General features: G+C 43.8%; 1 protein-coding gene across 1 annotated transcript in view; it reads left to right on the forward strand.

Annotated features, from left to right (window-relative positions):
• Nucleotides 1-8,597: 8,597 nt before the first annotated feature.
• SLC44A4 (solute carrier family 44 member 4) overlaps nt 8,598-17,634 on the forward strand; it is a 46,028-nt gene continuing 36,991 nt past the window's right edge. Inside the window, exon 1 of the mRNA XM_075836431.1 lies at nt 8,598-8,714. Coding sequence (XP_075692546.1) covers nt 8,699-8,714 — 16 coding nt within the window. The 5' untranslated portion in view covers nt 8,598-8,698. The remainder of the gene's footprint in view (nt 8,715-17,634) is intronic.

Here is a 17,634-nt window from a genome sequence, read left to right on the forward strand (position 1 = left end):
TATATTATAGTTAACATCTTTAGATGAAAATCCCCCTTTAGAATTTAAAAATCAAAGTAGTGGCGAAAAAAAAACTTGATTCTAAAAAAAAAAAATTATGACCGCCGGAATGCAAAATTAAAAAAATATTTAGGTCCCCAAGGGGCTTAATCGAGCTTCTTCCAGATATTTAGTAATTGTTAAACACAATTACAGATTTGTTTATTTTTGTACAGCCCCTTTAGGGTGCCCGGTACACCGTCGCCGCGTACGTTTATACGTCTTGTACAGATGAAGCACATTGAAACCATCACCTGTACAGGCCGCGTAGCCAAAAAATGCACTGTAAAAATAGCGCACTGTTTTTGGCCGCATGGCATAAGGGTAAGTTCACCCGGCTTATTTTCAGCTGTTTTTCTCGGGCCGTAAACGCCCAGAAAAACGGCTAAAAACACGGAGCCTGAACGTCTTCAAACATCTGCCCATTGATTTCAATCGGAAAAACTGCATTTTGTTCCCACGTGGCGTTTTTTGACATGGCGGTATGTAAAAACGGCACGGAAAAAAAGCCCCGTAAAAAAGAAGTGTATTCCGTCACTTCTTGAGCCGTTTTTCCTTGTCTCAATAGAAAAACTGCTCCAAAAACGGACATAAAAAAAACACAACAAAATACGCTTGATGTATAAGAAACTGCTGAAAAACAGAGGCTGTTCTCCCTTCAAAACAGCTCGGTATCCGTTTTTCGTTTGCCTTGTGAACATACCCTAATAGCGCCGCACGTCTACGGGGAGGTGATTTTTGTTCAAAGGGATAGATTTTCAATGTTTCCGGACCAATTCTCTGAATCGTTAGACAGAAGGTTTATTTAGAAGGCCATATCTAAAGTGTCCATAAAGGGTTACATTTGTAGGCGTTAAGAATTTCCATTCTATAGATCCCAGAACCAAAGTATGGGGCTTTAACCTGTGCCTGGTGTGTAGCTGAAAAGGACGTCCGTCAGTCAGCTGCTCATAGCCAATCGGTAATGCCAGAAGTGTTCTCAGCAATGCTGATAGGCTGATGACAGACACGCCTCCCTGCTCAACGATCCTCCCAAGTGTCCTTTCCAGCTGGTCACCGGACACCATGAAACTCTCTGGTACTGGGAGCTGTATAGGGGGAGCACTTGGCATACACTAGTTTAACCCTTTATGGGGCATTTCACAGACGTGCTCAGGACTAGGAAGCTGTAAATCGGTAAGGGATGAATAATACGACCGGTCTATCTTTTTATGATCACATGCGTCATTAAGAACCTGAAGTCTCCGGTATTTTTGGGGCAATATACTCCCATCCTGCGCCTTTTAGATGTGCTGTTAGTTTTTCTACTAATAAGTCACCGATCTGCTGTCACTCCCTGGATTGAAGTCATCTGCACTTTATTGTCTGAATAGGTGACTACCGTGAAGTCTCTTCCTTGTTGGTATTGGACTTTGTTGTTTTCTTTGCCTTTTTTTTTATTTATTTATTTTTTATTTGAAAAGTACATACCGTATCATCAAGGTGTGTATGTATAATCCAGCACTGACGGGACCTGACGGGTGACGGATTACCAGATATTCTACATTATCAGATGGTCATGGAAATCTATATAAAAGAACACAATGGTTTTGAGATTCCACATGACATTATAGTTCTGCACCTGAGACAAATGGCAGATTATCAGACCTTCTGGATTATAAAAGTGTTTTTTTTTTTTTGGGTTATTTAGATTTACTCGGACCACATATACCACCTTTTAATTGCTCCCAATTTTAGAAAATTGCTGAGTGTCTTTTATCGGCTGCAAGTTTTTTTTTGTTTTTTTTTCCATTCAACCTTTCATAGTTCCACCTTAAGGCTATGTTCACATGGGAAACAAAATACGACTGACAATAAGGTGCTGGTTTCAAAGGAAAACAGTTGATTTTCAGCCGTTTTTCAAGCAACTAGCGTTGTTTACGGACGTTTTTGGAACTGTTTTTCTATTTTCAAAGAAAAACGGCCACGTAAAAAAAACACGCTCTGTGGGAACGGAACGCCGGTTTTCCCATTGAAATCAATGGGCAGTTACGTGGAGGCGTTCAGCCCCCGCATTTTTAGCCATTTTTCAGGGCGTTTACAGCGCGAAAAACTGCTGAAAATAGGTTGTATGGACGTACCCTACCAGACCCAGTCAAAGTGCCTCCATATATTTTGAATACAATGTTTGTAGGGGAGACTAGCTGTATAATGTGGACGCTGATGAAACATGTTTTTGGCCAATAGCGGTCTAGTGACTGTACTTGGCTCCACCCACTAGGTACACCTGAACTCAGTGGTAAATTCCTTTAACTACTTTGTACCTTTGTGACTATATAACGGCTCAGGACTATAGCTTCATTCTTAATATTGAATATTTTTGTAGTTAAAAATATATATATATTACTGTACAGGTTTTTCTAGATCCAATAAGGAAGTTTCCGTGTCCTTCAAGATGCCACTTTTGTTCTTTCTGTAAATCAACGTTTTTCAAAGCAACAAGTCGCCTTCCTCCTCTCTATGCAAATATTTCTTGTTTTGTACACATTTACGAATTCGGTCAAATTTGTTAAAGGGACAGCAACCTCCAATTTATCATTTTTATGTCTCATACAGAGGCTACCACACAATATACATGTTTTATGCCCCATAGATTCCTAGCCGCTTTTTTTCATTTTTATTTTTTTCTCCCCCTTCTGTCGTGTGGTATTCAGTCTATGTCCTGTCCGTTGCTTGGAGCTGGATATGACATCACATTAAAGGGGCGGTCTTCTCTCGTAGGTCCTAATAGGGCATATACTGTGGACATCATAGAGGGGCTCCCTCACTCATGCTTCTCCTCTGAGCCAGTGCGGCTCTGACTCCTGCAGTAAGACGACCCTTTTAAGACTAGAACAACCATCTGTATATTAAGGAGACCCTCCGCTTAACAAAGAATATTTGGGCCCTGGCGCCTGCTTAGGTTTGCCTGGCGATTACGTGGCCCTGCTATTAAGAGCTGGCGCAGTTGCAGGTAAATCTTGTTAATGTTTCACAATCCTTTCCCTTTCGATATGGGTCGGCTCCTTTAGTGTATAATAGTTTACTTGTCACATCTTTAACTATCCCTCCGCCTGACTCACTCGCTGTCCTGTATACATCTTATTGGAGTAGAGAAGTTTCTTTACAGAGTTTTTGTACACCTAAAACGGCTCATTTACATATATACATATACACCGGAAGTAAAGAAATCCCTATATGGGGCAGCAGGACCTATACCCTGTAAAGTAAAGGCGCATGTACCACCGGGGAAGCACATATAGCTGCTCTGGGGCTTCAGATCGGAGTGACCCTTATCACCCCATACCAGTAGGTGATCCCCTTTTCACAGACGGGTCACACGTGTCTTCACTTGTATAAAGGGTAGAAGACAACTTGCCTTTTTAAATTATGGCGGCTATTGGTTTAATCAGCCATTGAGGAATAAAATACTAATGTGCAGAGTGATGTCATAGTACAGGGATAGTGCACACAATGATGTCACAGTGTTGGAATAATGTGCACAGTAATGTACAGTACATGGCTAATGTACGCAATGATATCACAGTAATGTCACAGTACAGAGATAATGCACAAAGTAACATCACAGTGGTGGAAAAATGTGCACAATGATGTCATAATACAGGAAAAATGCACGCAATCACGTCACAGTGTTGGAATGATGTACACAGTAATGTTACAGTACATGGCTAATGTACGCAATGATATCACAGTAATGTCACAGTACAGAGATAATGCACAAAGTAACATCACAGTGGTGGAAAAATGTGCACAATGATGTCAATACAGGAAAAATGCACGCAATCACGTCAGTGTTGGAATGATGTACACAGTAATGTGAATGTACAGGGATAATGTAAAAAGTAACAGTGGTGGAATAATGTGCACAGTGATGTCATAGTACAGGAACAATGCCTACAATGATGGCACAGTGGTGGAATAATGTGCACAGTAATGTCACAGTACAGAGGTAATGTGTCTAGTGATGTCATAGTACAAGGATAATGCACACAATGATGTCACAGAAGGGTTGGGACAAAGGTAATGTGTCTAGTGATGTCATAGTACAGGAACAATGATGGCACAGAAGGGATAATTGGGACAGATTTATTATTACTGTCTTAAACTTAAAACTAGGCAGGCAAAAGATGTGTCAAATCTATCATAGTGGTGCATGATGTGAGGAATATTTTGCTAGATATGTTAGACGCTTTTCCTTACACCACCTCTTGGTTGACTCACTTTAATGAGGCTCAAAAAGTCTAAAACACTTAATAAATCTGGCACAAGACAAGTACGCCCGTTTTTTTTACACCGTAAGACAATTCTGGCGCCCAATTGTGCACAGTGAGGTCACAGTATAGGAATAATAAACAGAAATGTAACAGTTCAGAGATGAGGACAGGGAGGTCACAGTACAGGGACAATGCACACAATGATGTCAGAGCATTTATTAGGGATAATAAAGAGTGATGTCACAGTACAGAGATGAGCACAGTGATGATACAGGACAGTAGTGATGTCACAGTACAGGGATAATAAACAATAATGTCAGTAGAGAGATAATGAACAGTGATATCACAGTATAGGGATAACGTACACAACGATGTCACAGTACACCAGGGGTCTCAAACACGCGGCCCGCAGGCGGCCCCTGGGGCTGTCATCTGCGCCCGCGGGACACAGAGCCGCTAGTATCGGCTCTGCTCCGAGACTTTGGAATTCCCTGACATCGCTGTCCACATATGAACAGCGATGTCTGGGGCTTCCCCAGAGCCTGAGTCCTGAGCAGAGTGCTAGTATCGGCTCTGCTCCGGGACGCTGTGGAATTCCCTGACAATGCTTCCCATATATGGACAGTGTGTCAGGGTCTTCCCCAGAGCGGAGTCCCGGGCAGAGCGCTAGTATCGGCTCTGTTCCGGGACTCTGTGGAATTCCCTGACATCGCTGTCCATGTTTGGACACGATGTCTGGGGCTTCCCCAGAGCCGGAGTCCTGGGAGAGCGCTAGTATCGGCTCTGCTCCGGGACTCTGTGGAATTCCCTGACATCGCTGCCCATATATGGACAGTGTGTCAGGGTCTTCCCCAGAGCGGAGTCCCGGGCAGAGCGCTAGTATCGGCTCTGCTCCGGGACTCTGGGGAAGCCTCTGACATCGCTGTCCATACATCGACAATGATGTCAGGGGCTTCCCCAGAGCAGGAATCCCAGGAAGAGCCTACTAGCGCTCTGCCCGGGACTCCAGCTCTGGGGTTGCTCCTGACATCTCTGTCCATATATGGACAGTGATGTCAGGAGCAGAGCTGGAATCCCAGGCAGAGTGCTAGAAGCGGCTCTGCTCCGGGACTCCAGCTCTGGGCAAGCCCCTGACATCACTGTGATAGCATCTGCGAAGGGCACTGCGGCAGCATCTGCGGAGGGCACTGCGGCAGCATCAACGGAGGGCACTGCGGCAGCAACTACGGAGGGCACTGCGGCAGCAACTACGGAGGGCACTGCGGCAGCATCCACGGAGAGCACTGCGGCAGCATCTACCGATGGCACTGCGGCAGCATCCACCGAGGGCACTATGGCACTATCTAAAAAGGGGCTGCCCAATCTTGACATGTGTCTGCCAAACGCTGCTAACTGAGCCGCCGGACTGCATTTAGCGACACTTAAACTGGAAAGATGGATTGTTGAAATAAGCACGTGGAGAAATCTCTCAAATTTTAAACCTAGCGCTATTATTATAGTAATGTAGTGTTATAGTAGTTCAAATAACTAATTGATTAACAATAATTTTGTATTGTATCAAATTTGAAAGTAATGCGGCCCGTCAACTTCACATTTTTTCTATATGCGGCCCACTTACCCGGCCGAGTTTGAGACCCCTGGTGTACACTGATATTAAGCACATTTATGTCACAGTACCGTGCTAATTCACACAATGATGTCGCATTATTATGGTGGTGTTGTAGTATTTTGTGTACGGTGTTGTATAGTATTGGGTGTACAGTGTTCTGTAGTATTGTGTGTACGGTGTTATTGTGTGTACGGTGTATAGTAGTGTGTGTACGGTGTTGTGTAGTATTGTGTGTATGGTGTATATTATTGTGTGTACAGTGTTGTGTAGTATTGTGTATACGGTGTTGTGTAGTATTGTGTGTACGGTGTTGTGTAGTATTGTGTGTACGGTGTTGTATAGTATTGTGTGTATGGTGTTGTGTAGAATTGTGTGTACGGTGTTGTATAGTATTGTGTGTACGGTGTTGTATAGTATTGTGTGTACGGTGTTGTATAGTATTGTGTACAGTATTGTGTAGTATTGTGTGTACAGTGTTGTGTTGTGTAGTATTGTGTGTACAGTGTTGTATAGTATTGTGTGTACGGTGTTGTATAGTATTGTGTGTACAGTGTTGTATAGTATTGTGTGTACGGTGTTGTGTAGTATTGTGTGTACGGTGTTGTATAGTATTGTGTGTACGGTGTTGTGTAGAATTGTGTGTACGGTGTTGTATAGTATTGTGTGTACGGTGTTGTATAGTATTGTGTGTACGGTGTTGTATAGTATTGTGTACAGTATTGTGTAGTATTGTGTGTACAGTGTTGTGTAGTATTGTGTGTACAGTGTTGTATAGTATTGTGTGTACGGTGTTGTGTAGTATTGTGTACGGTGTTGTGTAGTATTGTGTACAGTGTTGTATAGTATTGTGTGTACGGTGTTGTGTAGTATTGTGTACAGTGTTGTATAGTATTGTGTGTACGGTGTTGTGTAGTATTGTGTATGGTGTTGTATAGTATAGTGGAAACGGTGTTGTGTAGTATTGTGTGTACGGTGTTGTGTAGTATTGTGTACGGTGTTGTATAGTATTGTGTGTACGGTGTTGTGTAGTATTGTGTGTACGGTGTTGTATAGTATTGTGTGTACGGTGTTGTGTAGTATTGTGTACGGTGTTGTGTAGTATTGTGTGTACAGTGTTGTATAGTATTGTGTGTACGGTGTTGTGTAGTATTATGTGTACAGTGTTGTGTAGTATTGTGTACAGTGTTGTGTAGTATTGTGTGTACGGTGTTGTGTAGTATTGTGTGTACGGTGTTGTGTAGTATTGTGTGTACGGTGTTGTATAGTATTGTGTGTACGGTGTTGTGTAGTATTGTGTGTACGGTGTTGTGTAGTATTGTGTGTACGGTGTTGTATAGTATTGTGTGTACGGTGTTGTGTAGTATTGTGTACAGTGTTGTGTAGTGTTGTGTAGTATTGTGTGTACGGCGTTGTATAGTATTGTGTGTACGGCGTTGTGTAGTATTGTGTGTACGGCGTTGTGTAGTATTGTGTGTACGGTGTTGTGTTGTATAGTATTGTGTGTACGGTGTTGTGTTGTATAGTATTGTGTGTACGGTGTTGTGTAGTATTGTGTGTACGGTGTTTTGTAGTATTGTGTGTACGGTGTTGTGTAGTATTGTGTGTACGGTGTTGTGTAGTATTGTGTGTACGGTGTTGTATAGTATTGTGTGTACGGTGTTGTGTAGTATTGTGTACGGTGTTGTGTAGTATTGTGTGTACGGTGTTGTGTAGTATTGTGTGTACGGTGTTGTGTAGTATTGTGTGTACGGTGTTGTGTAGTATTGTGTGTACGGTGTTGTATAGTATTGTGTGTACGGTGTTGTATAGTATTGTGTGTACGGTGTTGTGTAGTATTGTGTGTACGGTGTTGTATAGTATTGTGTGTACGGTGTTGTGTAGTATTGTGTGTACGGTGTTGTATAGTATTGTGTGTACGGTGTTGTGTAGTATTGTGTGTACGGTGTTGTATAGTATTGTGTGTACGGTGTTGTGTAGTATTGTGTGTACGGTGTTGTGTAGTATTGTGTGTACGGTGTAGTGTAGTATTGTGTGTACGGTGTAGTGTAGTATTGTGTGTACGGTGTTGTGTAGTATTGTGTGTACGGTGTTGTATAGTATTGTGGGTACAGTGTTGTATAGTATTGTGTGTACGGTGTTGTATAGTATTGTGTGTACGGTGTTGTGTAGTGTTGTGTAGTATTGTGTGTACGGTGTTGTATAGTATTGTGTGTACGGTGTTGTATAGTATTGTGTGTACGGTGTTGTGTAGTATTGTGTGTACGGTGTTGTATAGTATTGTGTGTACGGTGTTGTGTAGTATTGTGTGTACGGTGTTGTATAGTATTGTGTGTACGGTGTTGTGTAGTATTGTGTGTACGGTGTTGTATAGTATTGTGTGTACGGTGTTGTATAGTATTGTGTGTACGGTGTTGTGTAGTATTGTGTGTACGGTGTTGTGTAGTATTGTGTGTACGGTGTTGTGTAGTATTGTGTGTACGGTGTAGTGTAGTATTGTGTGTACGGTGTAGTGTAGTATTGTGTGTACGGTGTTGTGTAGTATTGTGTGTACGGTGTTGTGTAGTATTGTGTACAGTGTTGTATAGTATTGTGTGTACGGTATACATTAGATCTGTATCTGCGTGTAGTCCTGTGTATTCATCGCCTGGAGGCTATGACGGGGCGTGGTCAGCAGCGAGGATGGGCGGGGCGAGGTACAGGTGCGAGGAATGGGCGGGGCCAGGTGACCAAACGGATTCGGGACGGAGCCTCAACCAAACAGCCGGCCAGAGACTGGGGCCAGCGGGGACCGGAGAAGATGGCGGAGGAGTTCGGTAAGTGCCGAGTACACACTAATCAGTCAGTACCGGAGGAGTAAGTCACCTCACCCTGCTCCGTATATCATCCTGTCATTACCTGTATACTGTCCTGTTACCTCCTGCCCCATATATCATCCTGTCATCACCTGTATACTGTCCTATTACCTCCTGCCCCATATATCATCCTGTCATTACCTGTATACTGTCCTGTTTCCTCCTGCCCCATATATCATCCTGTCATTACCTGTATACTGTAGTGTTACCTCCTGCCCCATATATCATCCTGTCATTACCTGTATACTGTCCTATTACCTCCTGCCCCATATATCATCCTGTCATTACCTGTATACTGTCCTGTTACCTCCTGCCCCATATATCATCCTGTCATTACCTGTATACTGTCCTGTTACCTCCTGCCCCCATATATCATCCTGTCATTACCTGTATACTGTCCTGTTACCTCCTGCCCCCGTATATCATCCTGTCATTACCTGTATACTGTCCTGTTACCTCCTGCCCCATATATCACCCTGTCATTACCTGTATACTGTCCTGTTTCCTCCTGCCCCATATATCATCCTGTCATTACCTGTATACTGTCCTGTTACCTCCTGCCCCCGTATATTATCCTGTCATTACCTGTATACTGTCCTGTTTCCTCCTGCCCCATATATCACCCTGTCATTACCTGTATACTGTCCTGTTTCCTCCTGCCCCATATATCATCCTGTCATTACCTGTATACTGTCCTGTTACCTCCTGCCCCATATATCATCCTGTCATTACCTGTATACTGTCCTGTTACCTCCTGCCCCCGTATATTATCCTGTCATTACCTGTATACTGTCCTGTTGCCTCATATATCATCCTGTCATTACCTGTATACTGTCCTGTTACCTCCTGCCCCATATATCATCCTGTCATTACCTGTATACTGTCCTGTTACCTCCTGCCCCATATATCACCCTGTCATCACCTGTATACTGTCCTGTTACCTCCTGCCCCCGTATATCATCCTGTCATTACCTGTATACTGTCCTGTTACCTCCTGCCCCATATATCATCCTGTCATCACCTGTATACTGTCCTGTTACCTCCTGCCCCCGTATATCATCCTGTCATTACCTGTATACTGTCCTGTTACCTCCTGCCCCGTATATTATCCTGTCATTACCTGTATACTGTCCTGTTACCTCCTGCCCCCGTATATCATCCTGCCATTACCTTTATACTGTCCTGTTAGTTACCTCTCCTCAAACCGTAGGTATATAAATGTATACATCATCTGTTCCTATATACCAGTAATACCCTTATACGTCACCTGTTCTATATATCAGTAATACCCTTATACGTCACCTGTTCTATATATCAGTAATACCCTTATACATCACCTGTTCTATATATCAGTAATATCCTTATACATCACCTGTTCTATATATCAGTAATATCCTTATACATCACCTGTTCTATATATCAGTAATACTCTTATACGTCACCTGTTCCTATATATAAATAATACCCTTATACTTCACCTGTTCTATATATCAGTAATACCCTTATACTTCACCTGTTCCTATATATCAGTAATGCCCTATACCTCACCTGTTCCTATATATCAGTAATACCCTTATACATCACCTGTTCCTATATATCAGTAATACCCCATACCTCACCTGTTCCTATATATCAGTAATACCCTTATACTTCACCTGTTCCTATATATCAGTAATACCCTATACATCACATGTTCTATATACCAGTTATACCCTTATACATCACCTGTTTCTATATACCAGTAATACCTTTTATATCTCACCTGTTTCTATATACCAGTAATACCCTTATACTTCACCTGTTCCTATATATCAGTAATACCCTTATACATCACCTGTTCTATATACCAGTAATACCTTTTATATCTCACCTGTTTCTATATACCAGTAATACCCCTATACATCACCTGTTCTATATACCAGTAATACCCTTATACCTCACCTGTTCTATATACCAGTAATACCCTTATACTTCACCTGTTCCTATATATCAGTAATACCCTTATACATCACCTGTTCTATATACCAGTAATACCCTTATACTTCACCTGTTCCTATATATCAGTAATACCCTTATACATCACCTGTTCTATATACCAGTAATACCCTTATACCTCACCTGTTCTATATACCAGTAATACCCTTATACTTCACCTGTTCTATATACCAGTAATACCCTTATACTTCACCTGTTCTATATACCAGTAATACCCTTATACTTCACCTGTTCTATATACCAGTAATACCCTTATACCTCACCTGTTCTATATACCAGTAATACCCTTATACTTCACCTGTTCCTATATATCAGTAATACCCTTATACATCACCTGTTCTATATACCAGTAATACCCTTATACTTCACCTGTTCCTATATATCAGTAATACCCTTATACATCACCTGTTCTATATACCAGTAATACCCTTATACCTCACCTGTTCTATATACCAGTAATACCCTTATACTTCACCTGTTCTATATACCAGTAATACCCTTATACTTCACCTGTTCTATATACCAGTAATACCCTTATACTTCACCTGTTCTATATACCAGTAATGCCCCTTTACTTTTTACCTAATCACTCATTATGTTGATGCCGTGTCCTGTTATACCCACTCTGTGCCAGGCTTACCTGGTCTCTTGTGCCAGCCACGTAAACATTTCCTGGTCAGTTGTCCCATTGTACATTGACATTGTGGATTACGTTTCTCCATGGTTGCTGTTTGCAGTTGGTGTTGCCCTTATTACTCCGGTAAATGCATCCCCTAATTGTCAACTGTGCCGCCTGGGCATGTTAATACCCATTACCCAAGTAGATTGCCACTGATCTTCCTACATGTCACGATGACAGATGATTTTCAGATGAATGTGATGAATTGTTATTTTGAGTAGTTTTTAACAGCATGGTGAAAATCACAGCAAAACCGCATAGTTTCACAGCGAATTTCCACGGTTTTGCAATGCGTTTCTCACCGCACGGTTGAAAACCACATCATAAAACAGGAGTGCAGATTTGCTGCGATTTTTTTTTATTTTTTTTGGTGCAGTTATTACCCCGCGGCCAAAGAGGACTCCTGTAAAATGCACCCAACACCTCCCCATTCTTGTAACTGGAGCTCCCCAAATCCTGGTCCTTTCTTGCACTCTCTATCCCGTTGTAGAGACTCGCAGACCTCTCCCTTCTGGCCCTCATGTTTTCTAATGGTGTTATGCTGGGGGGGCCTTAGGTGATTGCTGATTACTATTCCAGATTGTCTGGTAGTCTCCCAGAAAAAGGGGGCACCTTCTTACTTCTGCTGATTGAGAGGGAGAGTTATGTGAGTGACCACTTGGCTGCCCATGGGTCATTTTTTGGCAGAGCTGGACCTAGGGTGTTTTATTTGAACACATTGGCTTATGGGACCACTCTGTGTCTGGCACTGTCTATGGGGGCACTCTGTGGCTGGCATTGTTTATGGGACCACTCTGTGGCTGGCACTGTCTATGGGACCACTCTGTGGCTGGCACTGTCTATGGGACCACTCTGTGGCTGGCACTGTCTATGGGACCACTCTTTGGCTGGCACTGTCTATGGGACCACTCTGTGGCTGGCACTGTCTATGGGACCACTCTGTGGCTGGCACTGTCTATGGGACCACTCTGTGGCTGGCACTGTCTATGGGACCACTCTGTGGCTGGCACTGTCTATGGGACCACTCTGTGGCTGGCACTGTCTATGGGACCACTCTGTGGCTGGCACTGTCTATGGGACCACTCTGTGGCTGGCACTGTCTATGGGACCACTCTGTGGCTGGCACTGTCTATGGGACCACTCTGTGGCTGGCACTGTCTATGGGACCACTCTGTGGCTGGCACTGTCTATGGGGACACTCTGTGGCTGGCACTGTCTATGGGGGCACTCTTCATCTAACCCAGTTTATATGGGCACTCTGTGTCTGACACGGATTATAGGGGCACTCTGTGTCTGACACTATTTATTGGGACACTGTGGCTGGCACGGTTTATGGGGGCACTTGAGTCTCTGTTAATGGTTGTGCTGTGGCCATCATTATGGAGCCGTGGCTAGTAAAAAAAAACCACAAATGCTCCAAGCATCACTGTCCATTGAAAAGGTTTCACTTTATGTTTTTGACATCCCTAGCACACGAACTTGGCCTTACCCAGATTTACTCTAACCAGGAGGAAGCAGGTGGTGCAAAACTGATCTGTGGCCCCTCTCTATCTGGTGGCATATCCACCACAGTGGGTTGCCTTCCTTACTCGTACCTATAACTATATACTGTATTCAGTGCTCCGGATGTGCCCTCCATAAATAACTCTGTCATTCCTGACCTCCGTATAACCAGTGTTACCCGTCCGCAGCCCCCCCCCCTCCCGCTGGAGTATCTGTATTACACTGGAGTCACTGCTCCGTTCTCCTCCCGCACCCCTCTACAGATTTAGGAATTGTGTATCCAGTGGCCTGGTTTCCTATGATTTACCAGAACAAAGCTTTGAAGCTGCCAGACACACCCCAGACACCGCCTACGAAGCAAGGAGGCGACGTCCATGATCTGCAGCGAGAAGAAAACGTTACTGTTAATGGGGGGACCTATTCATTTGTGGGTGCACACATGTTTTGGTGGGAGGACCACAGGGTCAGTTGTGCCATGTGATGCTAACAGAATATGGTTTGTCAGACCCACTGATATAGTGGTCTGCAATCCGTGGCTCACCGGCCAATTGTGAAATCACAACTCACAGCCTGGGGCTGGCAGCACATACTGGGAGTTGTAGTTTTGCAATGGCTGTAGATCCTCTGTGTACCAACAGGCTGATAAGTGTAGAGTCGGCAGCGCCACCATAGTAACGTACATTTTAGAAGTGTTTTCTTTACTTCTTCCTGGTCTTGTGTGTATGGAAATCCCATGAAGCTTATTCAAATCTCCGCCATAACAAAGTGATAGTAATGTGACACCGCTAACCCTTTCTCTGCCAGTAGAATTGTACTGTTTGGCGCTACCTTCATGCTTTGTCTTATCATTCAGTCCACAGAGGTTCAGGGTTCCCATTACAAGCTCTATACCTGGACCCACCACCCAACTATCAATGATATATGTCTATATAACAACGTCGGACTGAGTAATCGGGAAATCAAGCAGTCGAGGGGACTCGCAGGTCCCTCCCCCACGCAGATAACGGTTACAGGACTCTGATGATGTCACTAGTCCAAACCGGGGGTCTGGTCCAGCGTCCGTCCTGTCATGGCCTACATGGAATAGAAATGATGAGAGTTGTTGGGTGCCTGTGGACCCCCACACAGATTCTGAATTGAACCCTTATTAAACTCCACTCTCGTCTTTCTCTCTGTCAGCTCATAGTTAATGCGTCAACCATTTTTATGAGGCCATTTGCAGTAAAGTGACAGCTCTGGTTTAATGTCTAACTCCACACAACACCGTAATGACCCCAAGCCACACATTTCCAGTCCCTGGATTTCTTTTAAGACTAGGCGGAGGTTTCTATTCTAGTCAGGTGTCTATAGGTGACAGATTAATATCTGGAAGAGCCTAGTTTTTCCTGTTCTACATGTCTCTAAAACCTTTTCCAATCTCATGTAAGACCTCCTAACATAGACCTCTCAATAAGAAAACGCAAAAACAGTCCTGGTGCTATGCCCCAACCCGCTCTCTTTGTGGGCCTAGTAGGCCGATTTTAAAGAGAATGACGCCATCTTACTCATGCAGCCTGCACCAGCACCTCCGTCCCTGACACTTGGCCTAGGCTGAGGGGTGAAGGAGAGGGGAAGAACACCGCTGTCCTGATAAAACTCATAAGGAGAGAAAAAAAAATGTTTTTTTTATGTCTTGTATGCTGAGATCTGATCTCTTGAATGTACAGGCCCGAAGCCTGAGGCTGCACCACTGAGAGATTTTGATGCCATGTCCCCATCTAATTTCTGTCAGGTGCAGTGCTGTCATGGAGACATTGCGTGGATGTCAATCAAAATTCACATCAATATACACAAAGATTTTCCACCATTCAAACCAATGAGGATGTAGATATTGATGAGGAGGGGGTCACCATGACAACACTGTACCTGACAGGAATTGGGAGAAGACCTGTTGTCATGAGAATCTCTCTTCAGGCTTTGGGCCTGCAACTCCAATTCTCAGTGTAGTAGATTTTAATATCACATTTTTCACGTGCGGCCGCCAATCCCCAATCATTCAGTAATGTTACCGCACTCGCCAGCTCTTATTTCTTATTGTTCCTCTTGTATACACCATGAACTTCACACGAAGGGAGTGATTTCTAAAGTGAGACATTGCCCGCAGTTCAGACTGGAATCTGCTATAAAGCCATCTGCATACTTAGGGGGGAATTTACGCCACTTTTATGTAGTAAAAAAGCTTCAAATTATGGGGCACACCATATTTACGACTTTTCACACCTCGCCACAAGTGGCAGGAAAAGTGGGCGGGGTTTATTTGGGCAGGGACGGGCCTCCGGCGGACTGACAGATTTACCATCACTTATGCCAGAAAAGAGTAGAAAGAGTAAAGACGTAATCTAAAATAAAGTCTATAATACAGGAGGGAAACCGAGAGAAAACATAAAGGTGGATTTATGAAAACAAAACTGGTGCAAAATAAAAGGTAGAGCAGTTGCCCATAGCAACCAATCAGGTTCCAGATCTCATTTTTACGAGGCCCTTTTGGAAATTCAAGATGCAATCTGATTGGTTGCTATGAGTAACTGCTATACTTTTGCTTTGCTCGCGTTTTGATAAGTCACCCGTATACTTCCTAAAAACACGAAATATATTCAGGACAGTATAAGAAATTGACAAATGTCTATTATCCAGAGCACAGATGAAACTGCAGATCTGGAGGGAGGAGGGCGCAGGGCGGCAGACAAGAACTTTATTCTACATGGGCCATGGGAGATCATCTGTTTTGTAAATCAAGGTTCATTTGCAAGTGATTCCGGCAACTTGATTTGTGTTTCTAGAAAGATCAGACAGAATCTATTGTGCAGGTGAAATGTGAGACGGACTCCATTGTGGTCGGAAACCAGCTCGGCAGGAACTCTGTATATTGTATGCGCGAAAGGAGCCAAGTTTAGAGCGCTATCTATTGTGATCTGAGCCGGAGCCATCACGTTCAGGGCATCGCTGGCCCCTGGGGAGTGGCATTGCCATGGTGCGGCTTGTTGTTCTTAATTACTGGTTAGTTTCCAGGAATGATGGTGGTGATGATGGCAATGACATGTTGTCAGTAGTTCCCGCTCTGAAGTAATTACTAGGTCGGTGTGATGCTCGGCATCCAGCGCACATTATATTATAACCTGGGCATGGGTGTGTACGGTCCTGGCAGGATATGGAGACCAGGGGTAGTGGCCAAAACAGAGTCGTAACTCAGGCGGGTGTCTCCATTGGGTCTATACGCAAAGCCCAACTCCACTCAAGGTGTATTCATTCAGATTAACCCCACGTAGCACCCCCCCCCCCCCCACCAACCCCAATGTCACATCCACAGGAGTACAGGAATCTGAGATATGAGGAGCTATTTGGGGCAGTCCCGCGCTGTAGAGCTGCTTTGGTTGTCCCTGTGCTGCCTTTGACATGGAGGTAACAAGTAGTCACCGGTGGTTTTCTTTCACTGACTCAAGGCCCTTTTATACGGGCCAATGATCGGGCATACGAACGCTCATTCCCTCATAAACAAGGCAATGATCAGCCGATTAAAATGGTCACTAGTCGGTAACACCTCCCTGTGTAATGGAAATGTATGGGGTGGAACGATCGTAGTAAAGGAGCTAACGAGTGCCGATCAACGAGCTGTCTCGTTGATCGACGTTTGTTTTCACGCCCCTTATCTGGCCGTGTAAAAGGACCCTAACAGACTGTAATTGTCAAGTCTATGGTACTGAAAATGAGCTGTTGAGTCCTAGTCGTGACTCAAAATTCATCTGGTGTGTTAGTGGTAAACACTATGATTGCGGCTTTTACTTTGTGGGCATGTCCACGCGTAGCGTAAACAGCGTGGAAATTCTGCAGCGTTTTCGCAAGAGAAATTTACATGCTGCAGATTGAGAATCTGCACCGAAGGTCATTTTCCCGACGTCCCTTCTTCAAATATTTTCCACAGCATGTTTGTTCAAATCTCATCCGCTCTGCTGCTCCGGTAATGTGCTGCGTAATTTCTACACGGGAATTCTGCAGTGTTCACGCTATATGTGGACGTACCCTAATGCCTCATGCACATGACCGTGTGCTGTCAGTGATCCGTGGAAAGAGAGGACATGTCCTATCTTTTCATAGACCCCAATCATCCACTGAGGGTATGTTCACACATTTTCATGCCATAAACGCCCGAAAAACGTCCGAAAAATCGGAAGCAGAACGCCTCCAAACATCTGCCCATGGATTTCAATGGGAAAAACGGCGTTCTGTTCCGACGGGCCGATTGCAGATTTATACGCCATCCCATGATGTTGAAAATCTGTGTGACAGTCATTATAGGGCACTCTAATGGCTGCCACTAGTGGCTGTCATATTGTTTTTAGATTTCATTAGATCAACATGACATGGAACCAAAGAATAGCGTAGGATTCATGGATTTCTATTCCCAGGTCATATTTTGATTATAGGGAGAAATTCTTTTCATGGCGCATTTGTACCTAGAAACAAAAAAATCACCCGTGAATATTTATTATAAAAATCCTTTGACTTTTTTTATTTTCCCTCAAATTTTTTAAGGTTCTGTTCAGCCATTTCTTAGGCCTCATGCACACGACTGTAAAAATTGTCCGTAATGGCGGACCGTAATTACAGTCTGCAGTTACGGACCCTTTCACTTCTATTGTCCGCGGACACCTTCTTGTTTATTTACGG

The sequence above is a fragment of the Rhinoderma darwinii genome, chromosome 8, assembly GCF_050947455.1.
Source record: "Rhinoderma darwinii isolate aRhiDar2 chromosome 8, aRhiDar2.hap1, whole genome shotgun sequence".
Lineage (NCBI taxonomy): Eukaryota > Metazoa > Chordata > Amphibia > Anura > Rhinodermatidae > Rhinoderma > Rhinoderma darwinii.